General features: G+C 26.2%; 2 protein-coding genes across 5 annotated transcripts in view; one reads left to right on the top strand and one right to left on the bottom strand.

The window, feature by feature from the left end:
- Positions 1-4973: 4973 nt before the first annotated feature.
- On the bottom strand, positions 4974-8976 carry LOC136081822 (uncharacterized). 2 transcript variants are annotated; one of them, XM_065800054.1, is made up of 4 exons: positions 8893-8976; positions 8664-8764; positions 5831-5946; positions 4974-5595 (listed from the first exon to the last, which is right to left on the bottom strand). In XM_065800054.1, the coding sequence occupies exons 1-4, from the start codon at positions 8932-8934 to the stop codon at positions 5129-5131; spliced, it is 726 nt and encodes a 241-aa protein (XP_065656126.1). In that variant the 5' UTR covers positions 8935-8976; the 3' UTR covers positions 4974-5128. The 2 variants fall into 2 exon arrangements, with proteins under 2 accessions (XP_065656126.1, XP_065656127.1); XM_065800055.1 differs by lacking the exons at positions 8664-8764; positions 8893-8976 and adding an exon at positions 6596-6621.
- Positions 8977-10097: 1121 nt separating this feature from the next.
- LOC136081821 (coadhesin-like) overlaps positions 10098-22437 on the top strand; it is a 34465-nt gene continuing 22125 nt past the window's right edge. For 2 of the 3 annotated variants that reach the window (XM_065800053.1, XM_065800051.1), the window contains exons 1-2: positions 10098-10218; positions 19705-19777. In XM_065800053.1, coding sequence (XP_065656125.1) covers positions 19726-19777 — 52 coding nt within the window. In that variant the 5' untranslated portion in view covers positions 10098-10218; positions 19705-19725. Of the gene's footprint in view, positions 10219-15918; positions 16086-19704; positions 19778-22437 lie in introns of those variants that run through there. The other variant, XM_065800052.1, reaches the window with a different exon arrangement.

Here is a 22437-nt window from a genome sequence, read left to right as displayed (position 1 = left end):
TCTGGTCAAAAGCTAGACAGCAAAACTTTGAATTCAAATCCATTCCATAAAGTACGTATGCATTTTACAGAATGAGAAACCGCAGCAAATAAATTTGCTCTAAAAATGAAATTAACTTCAGTAAATTTTTAAAATTGAGGTTTCTCTTTCTGTAAAAAGTGTCTAACTACTTCATGGATAAACCCTTAATAAGAATTGTAAGTTGTTTTTCTTATACAACTTTCTTTCAAGATTCAACTCATAATATTAAAAAAGTTAATATAAACATTTCAAAAAATGGGTTATATGAAATGAAATGCTTAATTATTATTAAAAACAATCATGAACAATATCCGTCTTTATGGTCATCGGTTATATGTGGTTAACATTTTGAGTACTTTTATTAACTACTGTAAATATATGATTTTACACTTTAATTTTACGCTTTTTAAAAGATTGTTAAGGATGCAAATCAACAACAGATAGAGGAAGAAATTAGTGTGAGGTGTTCAACAAAGAGAGGAAGAAATTAGTGTAAGGTGTTCAAGCATGCTCCTAATTGACCAGGTGAAGTTAACTAGGAGGGACATTAAAATTTTTTTTTTTTTTCTACCTGTAAAGTTAATTCTTAAATACATCTGACTAAATTTTTACAAGAAATGCATTTTATAGTGTTAATCATTTAGTCTTTATTGTAAAAAATGTTATATTTCTTTAGACAAAACTTACAGCAAATGCTCAAAATAAAAATGTGTTGCAGCGACATTTTGAAGATCTAAATTAATAGTCGTATTAAATGATTATTTATTTGAAATTTTTATATAATTTCACTACTTTTAAGGTCCAACATGAGATATTTGAAATTTTTTTTTTCAAATTATTTGGACCCGTTAAAAAGTAAAGTTAATTGTACACTTTCTAAAACACATTATTGTGAACTTATGTCATTCTTTGCGTATGGATAATTCATAAATAAAACTAGTTTATTTATCAAATCCACAAAAAGCATTTGTTTTTAATTAAGAATTTTATTTATAATGAAGTATGGTAAGCTTTGGTATTTTAAATACGATGTTTTTTGTTTTTAGTGGTATTAGCTGCAATTTTTCACTGAATTAACATGTATTTTTTGTTGTTGTTGATGCTGGGAATGTTGTTTTGTAAAAATTTAGTTTATATTGATGTAAATTGTTATTTTTGCCCTAGAGGGGGCTAACTACTACTAATAAATCAACTTTTTCATCGCAAGAGGTATAATTTTTGTTAATTGTAATCAGCTCAGCCAATTCTGTGCGTTTTGATTAAAATGTAATAGTTAAATCGAAGCTTTTCATATAAGTTTCATATGATGTAATTTAGCTGTAAAACGTGGTGAGTTTGTATTTATCAAGTAAGAAAAGGTTATTTTTGTTCAAAAAAGCATTATATTACAACTTATTTTTATGTCTGCATTTAGAAATTAATTCAGATTTTTTATTCAGTAAGTTTTCTTGATCTAATTGAGTAATAATTTGAATTTTTTCATGAATGTGTCTCTTGGGAAATTAAAAGTCAACTCCAGAATATTCATAATGGTTTGCAAATCATCAACGCTGTATTAACCATGTTAGTTCTTCAGTTGCTATGGAATCTGCTGGGGCAGCCAAGACATTCAGTTGTTCAATGAAAAAAAGTATCTTGACTTATAATGAATATTTAGGAGCTGATCACATCTCCTCTCTTAAAGATGTAATTGATAGTGAATTTTACAAAAACTTGAGTAGTAAGATCACAAAACTAGAATATATTGGGCATGTACAGAAGAGAATGGGCACTATGTTTGTTAAGACATACAATGGAACAAAAGCACCACTCAATGGCTGAGGAAAGTTCACCAAATTTGTAATCAATTCTATACAAAACTTCAAGGCCTAACCATAAAACCAATCTTGGTTTTATGGTTAGGCCATGAAAGTGATGCAAAAGTTGCAAAATGACGACAAGGCACACAATCAGATTATTTGGGGACGCTGCCCCGAAATTATGTTTGTTGGTATAACGGTCCTCGAGTCTGGAGTTAATTCAACTATTGAATTGAATTTAATGAAGTTCCACATTGAATTCTTTCTGTGCTAATTAAATTTCAACTAACAGGATATGCTACATCCATGAAACACAATGAAAATAAAAAAGAAACTAAAAAGCGATTATTTAGACAAGTTATTGTCTAAATGGTTATTTAGACAAGGATAATGAAGAGAAAAACTCAAAATGTAATCATGGAAGATTTTTATAAATTTCTTTTGAACTTTTGAATGTGGTTTTATTTTTTCATATCATATATTGTTTTCTACGAATAAAATTTTGCCTCGAAAAATCTTTAAAACATCTTAACCTTGAACTCGTTATAGCTTTTTGTCAAATTTTTTTTTTGATTTTTAAAATAATTAAAAAGGATCCGCATGAGAGAAGGATATACATAATAAACGAAGGAAATTTTTTTATGAGACATTAACCATTTATCAACCAATTTGTTAGATGATTTTTGTAAATAGCATTTACAGGACCAACTTTTTTGTGAAAGAATTAATTCAGTAATCTATTGCAATCAAACTTTAGTCTTAATTGTGGAGGACCACCTTATTAAGTATATTTCTTTTTATAATATTACAAGATTTTGTTCTTGGTATTATTCTGGTATTTTGTTATATTTTTATTTTTATATATTTTATATTTATTATATTTTTAGAAATTTTGTTATTTCGTGATATTTTCGCGTCTAAATGCGGCATGGCCTAATGGTCTTCTCTGAGTTTCCGCATTCTTTATTTTTTATTTTTTATTAATATACTTATTTGCATTTTTTTCTTTCTTATTTTATATTGTATGAAGATAAACAATAAATGTAAAATAAAAAATTTAAAAAAAAATCGGTATGTGCTGCGATAAGCAGCCTGTGAGCCAATGATGGTATGATCATGAAACTTTCACAGCTTTTTATCAGATGATTACAATCATCCCGCCTATATCAAATAATATAACAAATTGTTCAAGCTTTTATAAGAAACCTGGTTAAAAGTCTGAAACCTTTTTTTTTGCAACCAGATAACTTACATGAATTATTTTGGTAACGTGAATTTACTTATATGGACAACTTAATTTCAACACAATCAGTCGAACCAATTAGAAGATATTTATCGCAGCGTCCAAGAAACTTATTGTTCTGAGTATAATGAGAAAAACAATATAATATATATATAAAGGTCAAAAAAGTATTGCAAAACAATACGTTTGAGCATTATTGAAAGTACAGATAAAAATAAAAATTTGAAAACTCTGATCTTTGAAAAACATTTAACCAAAATAGAATTATTGAATCAATAATAAAAAACTTTAATTCTAAAATACAATATACAATAACTACGTTACAAAACACAATAACTACGTTAACATAAACTTAATTGAAACAACAACAAAAAACTAAAATCTAAAACACTGCTGCTTCTTGAGATGCACCTTCACTATCATTTACTATATCAGTAAAAACTTTTTGTTAACCACGAAACAGCTTCCGCTTTTATTTTATGGAGTCAATCAACTTCTTTTCCATCATCTTTATTCTGTCTTGGTCTGTCTTGGTACAGCATTAAGTAGCAAAGGTACCTGATGTAACATTTAAATAATCAAATATGTCCAATATACCAAAGTACCATCATTAAATAAAAATAGTGTTGATGTAATACTTAGTTCAGGACCTTGCTTTTCAATTTCTTTGCTTGAATAAAAAGACTGCTTCCAATTGCACAAAGATTTTGTGCAAGTAATTTTATAAGACGCAACCAAATAAAGTATATAGACAAATTATTTAAATTAATATATTTTACAATTACTATTAATATTGCTATTTGATAACGTTTTTGAATATGTTGACGTCAAGATTTTTAATTGAGTTAAATTGGTTATTTCCAATTGAGAACTCAAACCATTTATAATGCAGAATTTTGATGCTGAGAAAATTTAATTTCCTTTAAAATATATATATTTAAAAATCCTGTTACCACCTGCTTTTCTTCTTAAAGTTGAATCATATTTATTCTTTTCCATAATAAATATGCAAGAGGCAAATAAAGTAAGATAAAAAGAAGATTTAAATCAGTCGATGGAGAAGCACTCCCTAATATGTTCTTATTATATCAATATAATGTCTGGTTTGCGTTTTAGGAAACCTCGAAACCTCATTTTAAGTCATACGATATTTTTCTAACAACAAAGTAAAACATAAGGCTCATAGTTTTTTTACAAGTAATACATGTAAACATAATAATTATTCTTAAAAATTAGAGCTTATTCAGTAAAATAAACATGAAACAAATACTGGCACCCGTGTCAAAAACTAAATCCATATTAGGAGTGTATGACACATTACTCTAAAACACCTATTTTCTAATATAAGCAACTATTTACTGAAGCTGTTGGTGAGGAAAACTTGGAACCTTTTAACAAACCTTGTTATGTTAGAGCACTTTTTAAATCATTTGCTGTAATAATCCATATACATATGAAACATATAATCTTTGGGTTTTAAGAAATGTTTAAGATAACTTTAGGCTTAAAATGTTTTTTGGAATATGTTCAAACTCATTATTTTTTAAAAGGGCGTATACACACAAAATGTTTGAAGCAAATCTAGCATTTTAAAAAACACTGATTTATTTTCAAAAGATTTTTAATAACAAAGAATTTCATTAATACATTTTTAAAACCGCAACTACATAACTTTTAACATGGTAAAATCTACAGATTTCAGTCTATTTCTACCTGAAGGTCTTATGGGTAATAAAAATACGTTTATATATATATATATATATATATATATATATATATATATATATATATATATATATATATATATATATATATATATATATATATATATATATATATATATATATATATATATATATATATATACAAAGTCAAGGGATAAAAAAATATATATAAAAAAAGTCAAGGCATAAAAAATTTTTTTTTTTAATCGGTTTTAACAAAATCAATTAAAAAAGGAACAATAATAAAGAAAAATTAAAAAAAAACACTCAAAGAAGTCTAAAAATGAAAAGCTTTTTCGTTTGTTGAAAGTTAATAAAAATGAAAGAAAAAAGCATTAACATTAAACAAATGCCCCATAAACATCCATACAAACTTGCCCAGAGTTATCACCTTCATTAGAATTATTAAGATCTTCATAATTCCAAATTAAGATTCGGTCTCCTGTTTTGAAATATGTTGGGTAATCATAGTTAGTGAAAACAACTTCTTTATCATTTGGTAAGTAACCGGGGTACTTGTAGTTTTTGTATCCATCGTAGGTAATTGCCTGGTTTGGTGGGGGGAAGAGAACCACTCTATTTTTATCAGAAATTGCTAGGTTAAATAGTGTTTGATCCGTAAAACAACCAAAATAGCTTCCGGAAAAAGAACTATGGCATTTAACAATACCATTTATATACACAAGCTTTACAGCAATCAAAATACCGTTTTGATTTATTTCAATATTTGCAGGAAGATCACCTTTCGCTTGATAACAAGCTTCTTTTTTTAGCAACTTCCATCTTGAATCTGAACTTGAATTTGCATCTGAAATTAAATAATAAAATTGAACTTAATTTAAAAAAATATAAAATTAAAACATATATAAAATGTTTAAAAATAAAAAAATCATGTATAGATATATATGTAAATATATATATATATATATATATATATATATATATATATATATATATATATATATATATATATGTACATATATAAATAATAATAATAATGATAATAGTAATAACAATAATAATAATAATAATTATAACAATACCTTTTAACATTTTTTTTAAGTTTGCATAAGCAGAGACAATCATTAATAATAATACTAAGAACTGCTTCATTGTTAAAGTTAGATTTAGATTTATATCTTTAATTAGTCTGATGTCTCTAAAATATTTAAAAAGATTCATTAACTAACTAGAAATTTTAATTATAAGGAACAATTACTATAAGGACGTTGTAAAAAAGATATTTTTGTAACTTTGAAATCTTATAAAACGTTTATTATATGTTTAATTTTTTACATATTTCACCAACAATGATGTTTAATAAATTAAAATCTCAATTAATATATATAAAATGCTTTCTTATTGGTAAAAATAAAATATTACAACTACTGCAATTATTTGCTATCATATAACGCAATAAATTTTAAACATGGACATGTTTACCAACTTGCAATTATGCCCCAAAAAGATAAAGCGGACATTATATATATATAAGTCATTTTCAGACCAAATAACCACTTTAAAACTATTGCGTTATATCCTAATGAAACATTTCCTGAACAACCTTGTCTAGTAAGTTTCGACATTTTAGCGTAAAAGTTCACATTTTGTCTTATATTATTATCATTATAATATATATATATATATATATATATATATATATATATATATATATATATATATATATATATATATATATATATATATATATATATATATGCATATAGATATAGATGTAGATATAGATATAGTGTGTAATATTTTGTATATGAAAAAATAATAATTACAACAATAAAATTACCACTTACGATTGAAGCATTAACAAGAGTTAAAAATATTAATTTGCTGACAGAATTTATACGATTTCATAGTATTAAAGGTTATTGTTAACATTAATTATAAAGATTATTTGAAGACAATAATATATAATTTTTTTAAATTCAATTAAAACTATATTATTGCTCTCATAAATTCAATTGAAAACAAAGGTCGCCAATTCTAAGACAAGTAAAAAAAAATAACAAAGTGCATAACAATATAAATAATTTACTTTAGTCTGGCACATAGACAGCTTTTTGTCCCCAATATATGATGGGCTGGCATCCAAATAACAAAACTGCTTCAAATATAAAGCCGGTAGAGCTATGGAAGCGAAGGAATTAGCTTAAAAATAGTTTAATAAATTTGGCTTCAGTAATGAAATAAATGATGGTCCTAGATTTTAAAAAGGTTACAGACATTATTTATGTATAAGTTTAAGAACCTCTGACCGAGATTTTTTTCAAATATCATTACGGTTTTATTTTCTGAAAAATAAATCTGCGTTTAAATACCAGTGACTATCACTTAGGAAAACAATATTTTAACAGTCAAGAATCTAATTGCGAAACGTGGTCCGTATAATTATTCGTAAAATAAAAGTATCAAATATATAAAGAACATTTGATGGTTTAGAAAGTAAACTTAATTGCATCTTCTTAATTCTTAACAAAGATATTTTTTAGTTTGTAGAATTTTACAAATGACATAACATGTTTAATCTTAAATTATTTAAAATTTATTTTACTCTTTTTAGTTTAATCATCCATTTTTTTTGTGTGTTTTTTCTTTCACTCTGTTTGTGTCCGCTTTTTACACCAAATAAAATGTGATTTGTATTATTAAATAATTGTTTTGTATTTATTTTCATCTCACAAACGTTATATGGTAGGAGTTTTTTTAGTTTTTGTTGCACAAAACCTAGTTATTTTTTATTGAGTGACCATAGGGGCTCAATGAAAAGGTTGTGACGGTAAACATAACATCCTTCTTTAGGCCTCTGACAAATTGTAACAGTATTGTTTTAACAAAATACACCAAGTTTATATCAAAGGGTTTATAAATTAAATCTTATTTTCTTTTTTAAATTTATTTCTCGCAATACTTTAAAATTAGGAAAATAACAGCGAACAAACATAAAAGAAAGATAAAAGATTGTCAATTTTTACGTAACCCTCGACTTTAAAAAAGAAGGAGTAAGAGATCACTTGCTTTTTTGCATGTTTAAATGGAGGGTTTAAACTTTCTATGATTATATTATTTGAAAACTGATAGACTATACTATGAAATTTATAACTTATCGATAAATGTAACTTTAGTTAAGAAAAGTAAAAAATACTTTATCAACTTGTTGCTCTAACATTTGAGCCAATTGTGGCCGAAATTTTAGGGCTTTTGCCAATGCTAGCAATGATTGTCAAATTTACAATTATATAAACAATTTTATATCATTTTTAATCTATTTTTAATATCGAATAAAGTTTATAAATTTAACGTTTTTGGAAATTACTATTTTTGGTCAGAATTATAAAATATAATTAAGTTGAAATTAAAAACTACAGATATATCAAATTCGGAGAAAAGAAAAACTGTTTCACTTGTAACTTTATATAATTTATAACTTGAATAAATTAAAAACTCCCCCCCCTCCTCCCCCCTCATCCCCAATAAAGATAGTTTATTAAACTCAGATATCGATTAAATCCAATATAAAGATCGTATCAAAAGTTCTATCGTAGGTAACGCAATCGCCTTTTTCTATTTAAAATTTTTTTATTATATTTTAAGATTTCCATTAAAACTAAAGTACAAAATTACACACGACAAAAAAACACAAAAAAATATTTTTTAGAATAAACTACAAAGAATAAATATGATATTGAAAATGAATAAAAAAATATTAATAAAAAGTAGATCGTTTAAAAGGATGTTTAAAATATAAAGAACAATTTGAAAATTAAAAAATATTCTTTTTTAGTTGAATTGTATCCTCTTATAAGTCTGCATTCATAATACACACTTTGGAAGTAGTAAAAAGTATTTTTTGTTTAAATTTACCTAAACAGCACAAAACTTTGACCCATAAATAGGGCAGCGTTAGCTCTTATTTTCGATGTTGCTTTGACATTCGCTAAACGGAGTGTGCTGCTCGGGTAGACCTTAAATAACACTTAGATTTTGTGAATTCTAAGAGAATTAAAACTAAAATTTATATATTCTAAAATATGAACTCTGAAATAAATAAAAAGAAAAAGAAATAGTAGATTCAAATCAAACTTAGGCTTACCCACCAGGCACAGATGTCAATCAGACGTCTTAAGGACGTCATAACTAGGTTGCGACGTCTTAGATCAAATTAGGACGTCCTAAAGACTTCCGATAAAAACGTCTTTATTAGGACGTCCTAGTCACGTTTACATTAAGATGTTATCAGGACTTCCATATTTAGACGTCCTATTGACGTTCCTAAGACTGATGGCTTATTTAACTATAATCAACTGTTGTATTTTTTATTTATCTTGCATTTTTTCAGTAGTTTTTAGTAACTCTTTCATTAATGATATACTATTGATTATACTCTACAGAATATATTAGTTTTTAATTCGGAAAGTGTAACTTTATTTTAAAAATTATTCTTATATTTTGTAAAATTAATAATTTATTTTAAATATTTCAAATAACATTTTATTTACTTTGATTACTCTTTATATCTTCTCTTGCCTAGATTAAATCAAATCGAGAAATGAGACGTTTTATTGACGTCCTTAGGACGTAAAAATCCCCGCTGGGTACTGACTTCAGGACTTATTTTTTTATAAATTTTATTTTTGTTTTGCACTATTCTCAGTTTAAAATTTTTTGAATAATTTAAATAGTTTTTTAAATAACCTAAAACTTGAGGTTTATCTTAACTTGAGCATTAACTTAAAACTTTGAAGTTATGTTTATGTTGATCTAATAATTTGTATGAGCAATGGATTTTACATAAAATACTGAATATCTAATAAAAATCTAGTTTGGAGTGCAAATTTCCATCTGTTAAAAAATAACAGCATAAAAACTGCAACAACTCTTTGAATAAAACGATTTATGCAAATCCTATCGGTCATCCGAAATATAATATGTTTATACGCATGTGCAAAAGGGTTTACAACTTTTAATGATATTAAGTTAATTATGTTTCAAAAATATCATGTTAAACTGAAAAAAATTTACACATCAATGGGTCAATTCTATAACATTGTACGTTCATTTAAAACATGTAAAAATAATTTTTTACGTGTTTTAGATCATATAATAGTTCATTTATAAATTGAACTTGACAAGTTTAAACACATACTGTCTCTAAAAGATTAAAAAGTTAAGTCATTCGCCTAATATAATCTCGTTTTTCTAATCTTTCTCATAAACAGAATTTAATTTTAATTAAATTTAGAGACATCTTAACTATATTGAACTCTTCTTTCTTCATAATTGGCTATGCGTTGTCTACAAAAATATTGTTTCCAGTCTTCTTTTGTTCACTCTTAACAACATGCTTAAGTACAATGAAACCGTATAAATTTCTTGATAACTAAATAATTTATAACACTTGCTGCTCCAACTGCTAAAGGTAATTTATTTTTTAAAATTAAAAACCTGTAAGCTTGTAAGTAGTTTATAATTTCTTATCTCATAATAGTAGATTAATGTTGACATAAACAATAATCTTAAAAATGTTACTAAAAATGAACGCTGTGTCCTCCGAGATTCTATTCTTGTTCCTCTGTTGTTTTTAGCACAAAAACTATGTTATTACACATTTTTAAACTATGTTAACAACTTTCCAAAACAATCTTGATGCTATAATGCTTGATAATGATTATACTTTTTTTTGCTCTGTAACGTCAATAGAAGATCCCCTTAAATAATAATTATTTAACTTCAAAGACTAAATATGCAATTTAGTTTTTGCAGTTTTAGATCAAATTGTAAAAAACAAAATTTTTTTTCTTTGCACAGATTATTTAACTTTTACTTAATTAAAAGATTTCCTTTATATAAATTATAAAGTTCAAAAGTTGTAATATTGTTATTTAAATGCCATAGATATAATAAATTAAAATTAATAAATAATATAAAATAATTATATATCTTTAGTTTATAGACCAAAATAATATAATTATATAGACTTTTAGTCTATATAGATATAGACTATAAACTATAGTATTATACAAGCTTCGACTTAACAAGTAGAGGAGATTAAAGAGTTAAACAAAATAGTACTGTGTGTAACAATGGAATTACAAATCATTCGTTGTTTGCCATTTATCAATACCAGTGCTTAAACAAAATTAAGCGTCAACTATGTGTGGATCCATTTAAAACAAATAAAAATAAAGATAACGGTGGATAATGATGTTAATTTAATTTCAAAATAAAATACCGTTATTATGATTATGATGCAACGGTCCTTTGCAGTTGTTTTATTTTTAACATCAGAGTTTTGCTGTTATTTTTTCTGTTATTTAAACCAATATAACAGTATAAATGAAGAAAGTAACAGCATAATAATTTCATATCATTTATGCTGTTATTATCATTTAAATAATTTTTACAAATTTTTTTTGTGAAATATTATAATAACCTTATAATATCATATATAAAATCAAGTCAAACCGGCCTAGTTTTTTTCTAAATTTTTTTAATATGACGACATTTATGCAAAATTAAAAGTTACTTAAAAAATGTTTTCATTAAGTGTTTAGCCTTTTCTATTCAGATGAACCATATCTAATTCGTTTAATTTCAACAAGGGAAAAACAAAGTTTTTAACTTTTCAAAACATGGAAATATTTTGCTGATTCAGTAAAAAATGTTTCTAAACCGTGGACTTAGTAACACCTTAAGATTAAAACTAAAAATTTAAAGTTAAACAATACCAATATACCAATGGAGATATTGACTGTATATATAATAAAAGATAAGTGAATCAAGACCGAATTTATTCTCAAGATAAAATATTTTAACTTATTAAGTATCATAGTAAATTACATGTCCTTGAAATTTATTATTAGGAATCATTTATCTAGTTATTAATATATCTCAAGAGATCGTATTGATTTCTTCCATAGAAGCTATTAGTTATTTCATCCTTTATATTTTTAGCTTGAAAAGCTGCCTCATCAGCTCGCCACTTTAATTTTTTTATTTTTCAGTAATTCTACTAATAGTATGAAGTAAACATCCATACTCTTTAAAAGCAAAGTTATGCAATAGGAATCAATGAGTTATTTAGCCATTTTAAAAAAAATTTACAAAGTGTTAATTACTCTTTCTGTTAAGATTATGTTTCAATTGATTTTGTGAAAGAAGTTAAAAATTAAATATATCCATTGAACTGCTTTGTGTTGTTACAGGAAAGTAAACGTTTGCTACCATAAAATTCTAATTTTTATTATGAATACTTTATATATAGATTCAATTTTTTTTTAATATTTTAAAGTTATCGTATAAAGTTTAAAAACAAAAAAGTTTTGTTCTAATTATATGAACTTTAATGATAATGGTTAAAACCAAATTTATATGTTAATTTAAAGATTATAGCAACGCCAATTACAACCTTCCTATTGTAACAACAAAAATTCACACGCCCACCCACACCCTAACTTAACATAGTTTAACAATTAAGCTTTTTTATATTGCTTTACATTGTTCTGAGGCTCTAAACACTGTACTTACTTTACCAAAAAATATTTCTATGAAACATACGTAAAAATAGTCAATACAAGCAGGATACGGAAAGCTAGTGTCATTACAATTTTTTCATAGATCCTCCATAACATTTAAGCCCTCATGATTTTAACAAGTTTAAAAAAAGATGAATTTTGCAAAAAATACTAATTATAAAATATTAGGGACAAATCATTTTCGTTATAATATGGGTTGGGGTCATGTACGTTTGATAAAATACATATACAATTACTAATACGTTAGTTCCAGATTTCCAATTACAAACTCAAATACAAATACATGCAATCGGCATTTTCCAATTACAAATGCAAATACAAATGTTAGAAGTTTAGATTAAGAAAAATATAAAGATATTTTTAAGACGAGACTGATAAAATGGTTCACTAAATAAAAAAATGAAAACAAATCTTCTAACAAATATTCCTTAAAAACGAATTTTTATTTATCACATTTTTCGATTTCATTTTCCCTTTTTTTTCTACGACTAAAACGAAAGTTTCCAGACTAACAAATGTAGTTTTGACAAATGTAGCAACAAAAGGCGACGAATAAAACTCACGACTTTACCCATGTAACAGATGTTCTCTTAAAACCTATTTACTTTAAATTAATAAACATTCCTAAACGAAAAAAAATTAAATAGAAAATAAAGTAAAAAGTAACTTAAGTTTTAGTTTACAATACACAAAAAGTGTTAATAACTTGTTACTGAACCCATTGATATTGTCTGATTAATCCATGCCTTTTGCAATATTTTTAAAATACCTACCTTTTTAAAATAGTTTAGAATTTCCCAGACTTTCCAAGATTTCAAAGTTCTCAGATTGCTAGTCACCCTGATTTATTATAGAGCTCGAAATATAAAAAAAAAATTAAGCGAACCTCCTGGTATTTCCAGAAAAAATACTTATTCATGGAACTACATAAATTTTTCAATCAAATTAAAAAAAACAAATATTTAAGAGAATTTTCTATTAAATACAATATGAATACAAATACGCCAAATTAGCCCAATTTTAGCAATAACAAATAACCCAACCATGATTACAATGATAAAAATAAAATCTTTATATAGACAAAATTTAAGATAAACAAGCAAAGGTTGTCATGAAGATGTAGTTTCATTTGTCGTTTAAAATAAAAAATTGTTTTTAAATCTTTCATATAATTTTTCATTTGATTCAATGATAATGGATATCGGCATAATTGAAACGTTTTGCGCCTATGATATACTATGTGATGTTTTCTATTATATATTTGGTCGAATATTCTAAATTTGAGAAAAAAGCCACCGTTAAAGTAATAGAAAATTGTTTTGAAATCAAGATATTTTTTTTTTACATAAATATTATCACTTCAAATATATTAAGTTTAGATATATCTATTACACTCGTTATTTCGTTACTGGGAAAAAGTTTTCTATTATTTTTAAATTATTAATTGGTGTGCATGCGTAGTTTTGTAAATTTTTAATTTTATTAATTTAGTTTTCTATGTGTTCACCCATATAATATTAGCGAGAGACAACAATGAACTAAAAGAGTTGACTATGACAAGAGATGACAATGGCAAGACATGATAATGGACTGAAAGTGAAGCATTTATCGCGTTTATAGTCAAGAAAGGCTTTTGATTTATAGCATACACAAATAACAGAGCACATTTTTGTTTTAATAAGACTAACATGTTCTTTTCATTACAGATTCTTTTCCAATAAAAATCACCATAAACGATTTTCACGCTTTAATTCATTTTTAATGATTTACAGTTTTGACAACTTTAACGAGAGACTACTTGGTTGTCTTATTTTATGAAAGAGAGTGAAGCTTGTTTTTTCACTTTAATTATTGTTTATTCGCTTTAAATCTTTGGTTAAATTTTTGAGTTCAATCTTTACCTTTTTTCTGTTATTATTAACTTTATTATTATTGTTATACTATTTTTATTATTATTGTTATACTATCTTTATTATTAGTATTATACTATTTTTATTATTATAATAATACTATCTTTGTTATCATTTCAAATAGTATTTTACGTTGGAGTGATTATAGAATAAGTTTGTATAGTAAGCATACATAATCATACATAGCAGTATTTTATAAGCAGCTTTATTCATATCATTGATAAACGAGAAACTTTTATTCAAAACGTGATATAATCACGTGATATGTCACATTAATATTAAGCTGAGAAAAATAAACATGATTTCAAGAAATTTAAAAAAAAGAATTTTTTACAAAAATTTGAAAAAAAGAAATTTTTTAAAGTTAAAAAATGAGAGAATAAATCTGGATCTACTGAATAAAATTAATATGCATTCCAAAATACACTTAGCCTGTATGTTTTTATTTTTAATTAAAAAATGGACAAAAAATGCATGAAACAAAACGGACAAAACATGTCTTGAGTAGCAAACACAATTTGTTGTCGCATTTTAAAACGTTTTTCAAATCATACCCGGTGGTTACAGGACGTAAAAAGACGTCTTTAAAACGTCTATTGAACGTTTTGGACGTCTTTTGAACGTTAAAAGACGTCTTATTTAGGTCCTGTGCCCACTGGGTAGTTTAGCTGCAAGATAAACAATCTGCAACTCATAACCATGTAAACTTGCAATAACAACTTGATACGAAAGTGTTTCATTAATTCAAAATGTGTTTGTCTGGTATCAAAATATTGTCCGTTTGTCTGTGATCAATTGTTAAGATAAAATATTTTATGGCGTTATCCTGCTAAAAGATAGAACGGGTCTTGTTTTAAAAATCACTTTTAGTCATCCAAAATACTAAAATGAGATTTTACCAAGTTTTATTATAATATATATATTAGAAAAGAGAAAAAAAATTGAAAGCATTTTTTTTGTGTTAATTCACGTTTTTATTGTTAGCACCACATATATATAAAAAAAAATTAAGGTCCGAAAATTAATACTTACGGGGCTACGCACACAATATAAGCTCTTGACTCCTCCAGCACAGCATATTGTGTTTTGTTGAAATTATGGTTTTTAACCCACTTAAATAAAACTTATTTAATGCCGAAGGATAGAACGGTGCTAGTTGAGCAATTTTTAATTAAATTTAACACATCACATAATAGTGCATCTGATTTATATAACTTTTTCAATATTTGAAACATAATTTAGCCTGCTAAAAATTTGTTAAAATAAAGTATGGTTTTTTTGAGAAAATATTGCCCAAAGATTGCTGAGCTGCTTAATATGTCCCAGCGGGTTAGTGTGGGGTAATTTAAACAGTTAACAAATATATGAATATGCATACTACGAAACTTGGGTGAATCATCAATAAAACTTTTACTAAGATTAAGCGTGTGTATAATTTGTAAACTTTTTATTCTATATACTTTAACTTCGTAAGTAAGAGAATTAAAAAAATGAAACAGTAAGAAAGTGTTATAAAATATAAAAATACTACTTTTTTCAACTATTTTGAACTTTGAAGCCCGGTTTAAAAATTACTAATTTTAAAAATATATATAAATAATGTACCGCTAAATTATTTGTCATCAAAATTGTTGTGTTGTGTTCAATAGTTTAGTTAAATTTAATTTTTCAAAGCTGCTCAACTTACCTCTACTAGACAACGCGACACGTTAGCACACGTTAGCACACGTTAGCACACGTTAGCACACGTTAGCACACGTTAGCACACGTTAGCACACGTTGGCACACGTTAGCACACGTTAGGTTTTAAAGAGATCAGTGAGACTTAAAAAGGAACGGTTGTAAGTCCAATAAATATGTATAATATCAACACTTAAGTAAACACAGATAAAAGAATTTATAAGCATACAAGAGAGACATAGCAAAAACATTTTTTTTTTTACTTTTTTGGTTCAAATTAAAAAAGTGACCGTGTATCTTACTCAAGTACTTTCCAGCAATGTTTTGTTGTGCATTGTGTCAGCATTCTAATGCCCTAACTTTCATCCATTAGATATTTTGTCATACGATGCGTAGTTTATAAGATATTTTAATTGTTCAATATTACTATGTTTAGTAGAACAGTAATACTTAAATCCAAATTGATTTTTTTTATAAAAGCGTGTTTAACCTTATATAATTAGAAAGTTTATAATAAATTACAATTTTAAATATTTTTGAAAATACAAGAAGTAGTGATATAGGACGGTAGTAAGCAGTATAAAAAAAAGACCATTCTTCTTCTTCTGAAGGCCCAGATGTAATATTATTTTTGGGGCTTCACACATATTAATTTATGCAAATAAATTAATGTTAATACTGACAAGCTTTATAAATTTCAGGAGTGGGTTGAAATAAATAGTTTCAAAATAAAAAACTAAAAAAAAAATATATAAAAAATAAGGTTTAACAATAGTTTTAAATATAACAATACACGCGTAACTTTAAGATATTTTTATTGATTGCATCTTCCAGAGTCCATTTATCTATGAACTTTGTAAAATCTGTTATATCTACTTCTGCATTCTCTGCTGATAAAATTGTTAACGCGTTGAGTATTGCGTTATAGTAAATCGTATATTAGTTTTAATTTCCAAAAGGATCGTTCAGCAGTAGCCACAGTTAAAGGAAGATTTAAAAAAATTCTAAGTCTAATATAAATGTTGGGGATATCTTTGTGGAATTTATTTTCTATTATAAAAGTTAACAGCTCTAACGGTTTGATAATATGATATTATTAGCGGCGAACCATTAATAACAACAGACATTTTGAAAAATTTTTTCAACAGCTTTGAACAAGGTAAGTGCATTTTTTTTCTACAATGAATAAATGGAAAACTACTTTTAATATCTGGCACATGTTTAAACGTTTATTTATTTGAGTATTAGTACTTATGGATAGAACGAAGAAATCTTATAACGTATCTCTGCATCTAAGGGAATTTCCGTCAACATTAATTTATCGAAAAAAAAACTTTTTTTTTAATTGTGCGACAAACAGGAAGTTTAGGACTGGTACCGAATTCCAAAATATCAATTTTAGCTTCTTCAAAAGAATTTTCAAGTCAAGCGATTTCCCAATGTTCCGATTTTTTTTTTTTTTACTGAACTAATTAGTAATAAAGCAGCTTCTAAAACCGTGCCTTTCTTTTTGTGATGATGTATTGATAAATACTTAAAACATTGTACCAAAGTAAAAGAGAAATTGTACCGAACTAAAGCAGAAAAAAAAACTTTTGATTATTTTATAATTATTTATTTCGGAAACTACTTAACAGTCTTAAAAAGTATGTAAATCAATACGTGCTTTTCATCTTGTTATACTTAAAGGTTTCATTGTTACTTATACAGGCATTGTTAATATTACCCAAATTTTAGTTGAATCCGAAAATAATGTTTATATTCTTTATCAATTCTAAGCATTTTTTTATCGATTTGTACTAGCAGTTGCATTACATAGAAGTAAATTAAAATTATGAGCTAGACAAAGCACGTAAGGTACATTTATATTAATTTGTCAAATTCCAGATTGTAACCCTTTTCTGATTTTGAATCCAGTAGCAGAGCTAGAAATTTTGAGCCCATAGGCAACAATCCGTGGTGGGCCCCTAGTCCCCATCCACATGACTTGACTCGGCATAGTGTAATTTTTAAAAGTAGAATTTTGTTCGTAATTTTGTATTCGTAGTTTTACATTTGTTTCTTGTTGAAAGTCAATAAAATATTTAAACAAATTAACAAATTAAAAATAAAAATAAATGACTCAATACGCTGAAAAGTTTGTGAGTAGATCATGAAAATACAACATTACAACTTAAAAGCTTTTGGGTTTGCAAAATCATTGTCAATTCTGTATAATCTAGGTTTGCTGCCTTTTTATTTTCAATAGCTAGTGTTGCGAGATTCCGTAACCTGCTTTGGCCAGTAGGATTTCTTTTGTAACTCTTTATATTTTTCAAGTTGCTAAATGACCGTTCAACAGTGGCTACTGTCACTGGAAATATACAGAACAACATGAAGGTAGTAAAGATTTTAGAAAATTCACTTTCTAAGCAGTTTTATTTTGCGAGAAGCAATTCTGAATAAGTTTTTATAGACATTTTTTTCATTTTATCCTTTTTTTGTTAGAGGAATTGCGTGTAGAAACTAAATTTGAGGCTCAGAGAATATCACTTCTGGGTATTTGTTTTTGAGGTTGGCGCATAACTTTAAAAGCTTCTGGTAAACCAAAAATGTTTTTGGGTTCAAGAAATCCAAAGCAGTTTGTATTTTTTTTGCATCCCTATAAAACGCTGCTTAATTTGAGCATTTATTTTGTCCAAAACAGAATAAGATACATCAACCTTGAATAATTGTTTCTTGCCGTCAACGTGATAACCTCATCAAAATGTTTTTATTTGCGTGTTTGTTTTTGCTTGAAAAAAATCGAAGTAACATAGGGAAAAGGGCCTCTGGCAAAAGACCCCCTGTTTGTGTGGGTCCCTAGACATTGCCTACTCTTGCTATATGGTAGCTACGCCACTGTTTGAATAAAACGTTACCAATAGGGTAACGCATGCATTTAGACACACATTTTAAAAGATAAAAAACAGAGGCAAAAATATAATTTTTAATAAAACAAAAACCCAGAGTTTTATCTTTTGTTGGTAAATATAAAATCATCGTACGTTCAGTAGTTTTTTTTATCTAATTAATGATCTACCCAACAAAGTATATTTTTTTATTCAGATTTTTAATTCTCATTCAAATTTTTAAAATTTTAATTATTGCTTTTGAAACTTTGATTCAGTGAGTGTGGAATAGTATTGAAATTATGCGTTTTGTTGGTTTCTGCACTGTTCACAAAAACTTTTGTAATTAATTATAAAAAAAAGTAAAAATGATAAGTAAATGATGGGTAAAAAGAGTTTATAATAAAATCTAAGCTATAAGTTTTTTCACTGAAAAATTGAAAACTTATGTAATTGTTCTACAATTTTTTTGCGTGTGAGGCGTTTTTGTGTGTGAAATGTGACCTGTGTGTTAAGTGTAACCTTTTTTAAGGGATTTACTTCATTTTGAACTAATTTATATTGAAAAACTGTTCCGTAAAAAGTATTTTTAAAGCATACAATGTTTTGGTAACTTGTTATTAAAAATTAATAGTAACTATCCAAACGTTAACAAAATAAACTGTTAAATAAATAAAAAAATTGACTATTAAAATATAATTTATAAATAAATTGTTGTATTCCCTTTAGTAAAAAAGTTTCCCTTTGTAAAGCTAATGGTTTTGTACATTTTTGCGTTTTATATTTCTTAAATTTTATACATTCGTTTTTTTAGTTGAAAAGTTTCTATAAAAACTTACTTTAAATTAATCATAAAATACTCATATTAAATGTTTTTAAAATAATTCGCATTCATTTTATTTATTACTAGCTTTTCTTATGAAAAAAAAGGATGAAGTTTTCAGTTGTTTTTTTGTTTGTTTACTTGCTTCCATTTTTGAAGGGTAAGCATTTTTTTTTTGTAAACTCATTTAAAGGAAAAATTTTTAAATATTGTTTGATTTGTACAATAGTTAAATTCTTTACAAATTAACAAAATATCAGTTTTACTTGGAAACAAAAATTGTGTATTGAAACTTTTTAGAGTAGCTAAATTTCAAAAATCTTTTCCCAAAGTAGTATTGCATGTAATGTTTTTTATGTACCGTAATATGTAAAAAAAATTGAAAAATCAAATTCATCCAAGTGAAATGGTTTTTTATACGTTTTATATGTTTTATGAAATTATTTTTCTGTTTTCCACTGTGTTTTTTTAAACTTTATGAATAATTTAGTTTATGCGTACAAAAAGAATCTATTAAAATGTTGTTGTTTTTTTTAATATTTTGAGTTAGTTCCCTTCCACATTAGTAACACTGAATTCTTTTATCTATTTTATTATTAGACCAAGTGAAAGTTTTTTTTGTTTTAATAATTGACAAAGAAAATATCAATTTCTCTTTATACGAATCAATGAGTTGTTCAGATTATCGGAGTTTTCTCAAAATCAATATTTAGCAACTTGGTGTATTTTGCAGATGGGTCCTTCATATAATAATATTGATCTTATTGGTAGAGTTAATACCCACTGAGATGGAGTAAAAATAACTTTTTTTTTAATTCATTTTTTCTATGATTTCTATGATGGTTATAGAAAAACTTTAAAAATGAAACTAAGATTAGCGAATATGATTATGAATTATACCTTACAGCAATTTCTGGTCGCATTAGACAATTTCTGGCCGCAATCAGAATTTTCCAGATTTGAAATATTTTATTCTAAATAATGATTTGAATTATCTTTCTTTGAAGGGTACTATGATTCATTATTTAGACTGCTTTTCGTTAGACTATTAATGATTATTTTTAATGAGCTTTAGAATTGACCAGGTGCTTGTAATACAAAATATTTACTTTCGCGTGTGTGTATGTGTGTCTATTTGTTAAGAAACTCCCAGAAGTCAATACAATATTATCAAAAAGCATTGCAGAAGAGCATTTAAATAGGAAGTTCACGCTTTCTTCCTTCCCAAGTAAGAAGGTGTGAACTTTATAAAACCAAGATCAAATATTGATTTATCCAATCTTTTCAATCAAACGGTGTAGTGGATACTCAATCGCATGTAGCAAACAAAGTAATGTTTTAGAGGTCATTGAAGTTTTAACTCAATCAATCTAATAACACCACCCTTGTTTCTAGTGTTTATATTATTCCATTGCAGCCAAGCACTTGCAATAATCTAGTATGATATTGTGTTGTTTAGAACATGAATGAAGGAAGATTTTAATCCTTCAGCTGTGCCTCTAAAATATTAACAGTATTCCACGCAACCTACATTAGGTTTCTAAGTCAAGGACATATACTACTACATGATTGTGGTTCTTTACTTATTGGCAAATTGAGTGTTTGGTCTTTTTAGCTATCAAAGTGCAACAACTTTAATTGGACTTCAAAAACGATCAGGTTGTCCCAGGCTTTTATGGCTTTTGGAAAAAAAAAAGGTTTGATCTTTTTTTTGCTCCGATTATAGCAGCATCAAATCTTTCTGAAAGTCCTTGGCGGTCATGGAGTAATTAAAGGGCAGAGAGAGACATTTGCATCTGCTTTTAAAATGATAATGATGCTAAAGTGTTTCCATAAATAGCAGGCCGTTTTAAAGTATGAAGTGCTGCAGAAACGATAGAATCTAGTGGCACTGCATTAATAAGGTTTAAAAACGCTGTAAGCATTTGATATTTTGCTATTGTGCTGAACTTTCTAAGCCAATTTATTATTTCCTTGACTCTATTATACTTTGAGAGAAATATGTTCTCTTGCTGGTTCCATGTTATTTTTGGCACAACAGCATTTCTATAGATCTTTGCTTTGGACAGCAGATATTTGAAGCAGTTGGCTAGTTAGTCTTTATTGAGTTAAAAGTTTTTTTTTTGGTCAGCAATTGGAGTTTTGTGCAACTTTTTTCAAAGCTTAAAAAAGTTTGAAACACTTTTTGTTAAGCATTTTACCCAAATATTTAGGGCCAGCATTATTGTTGAAGCAGATTCTTTCATTTTTTTTTGTTAGTTTGTCTAGGAAGTTTCTGTTAATTTGTAGTAGATATCAAATGTATATAAATGCTGTATTATAGGCTTAACTCAAACAAAATAAATCTATAAATAATTGATAACTGGAAGTTATGTAGGTCACTGTGATTATTTTGGTGATAAAATTGATGGATAATACAAACACACCTAATATGTTATCACTTGAAAGCATCTATTTTTAGTTTTATAAATAATATTATGTATTTCACCATAAAGAAAAATTTACAAAATTAGTTAAAATGTATAAACATTACAAACTCGTGTTCCATAATTTAGAACCTCTGATTGCAAAAAGACAAATTCAGTCTAATTACCAAGCCCATTTAAAATATGATTTACGTCATAGTTTACCCTTTTTTATTAAATGATAAGGTAATATATGCTCAAATTACATACATGGAAATAAATATAAAAAGACTTTTATGTAATAAAACAATTAATATAAAAAATTATTTTTAACTTTAATTCATTATGGTTTCAAATTTTAAATAAATAAAAATGAGAAAAAAACATGATCAACAAAAAAGAAAGAAAGTGGTGA

This window comes from Hydra vulgaris, chromosome 06, assembly GCF_038396675.1.
Source record: "Hydra vulgaris chromosome 06, alternate assembly HydraT2T_AEP".
In the NCBI taxonomy this organism is placed as follows: Eukaryota; Metazoa; Cnidaria; class Hydrozoa; order Anthoathecata; family Hydridae; genus Hydra; species Hydra vulgaris.
The sequence above is the reverse complement of the archived record's forward strand: the minus strand, read 5'-3'. Positions and strand labels throughout refer to the sequence as shown.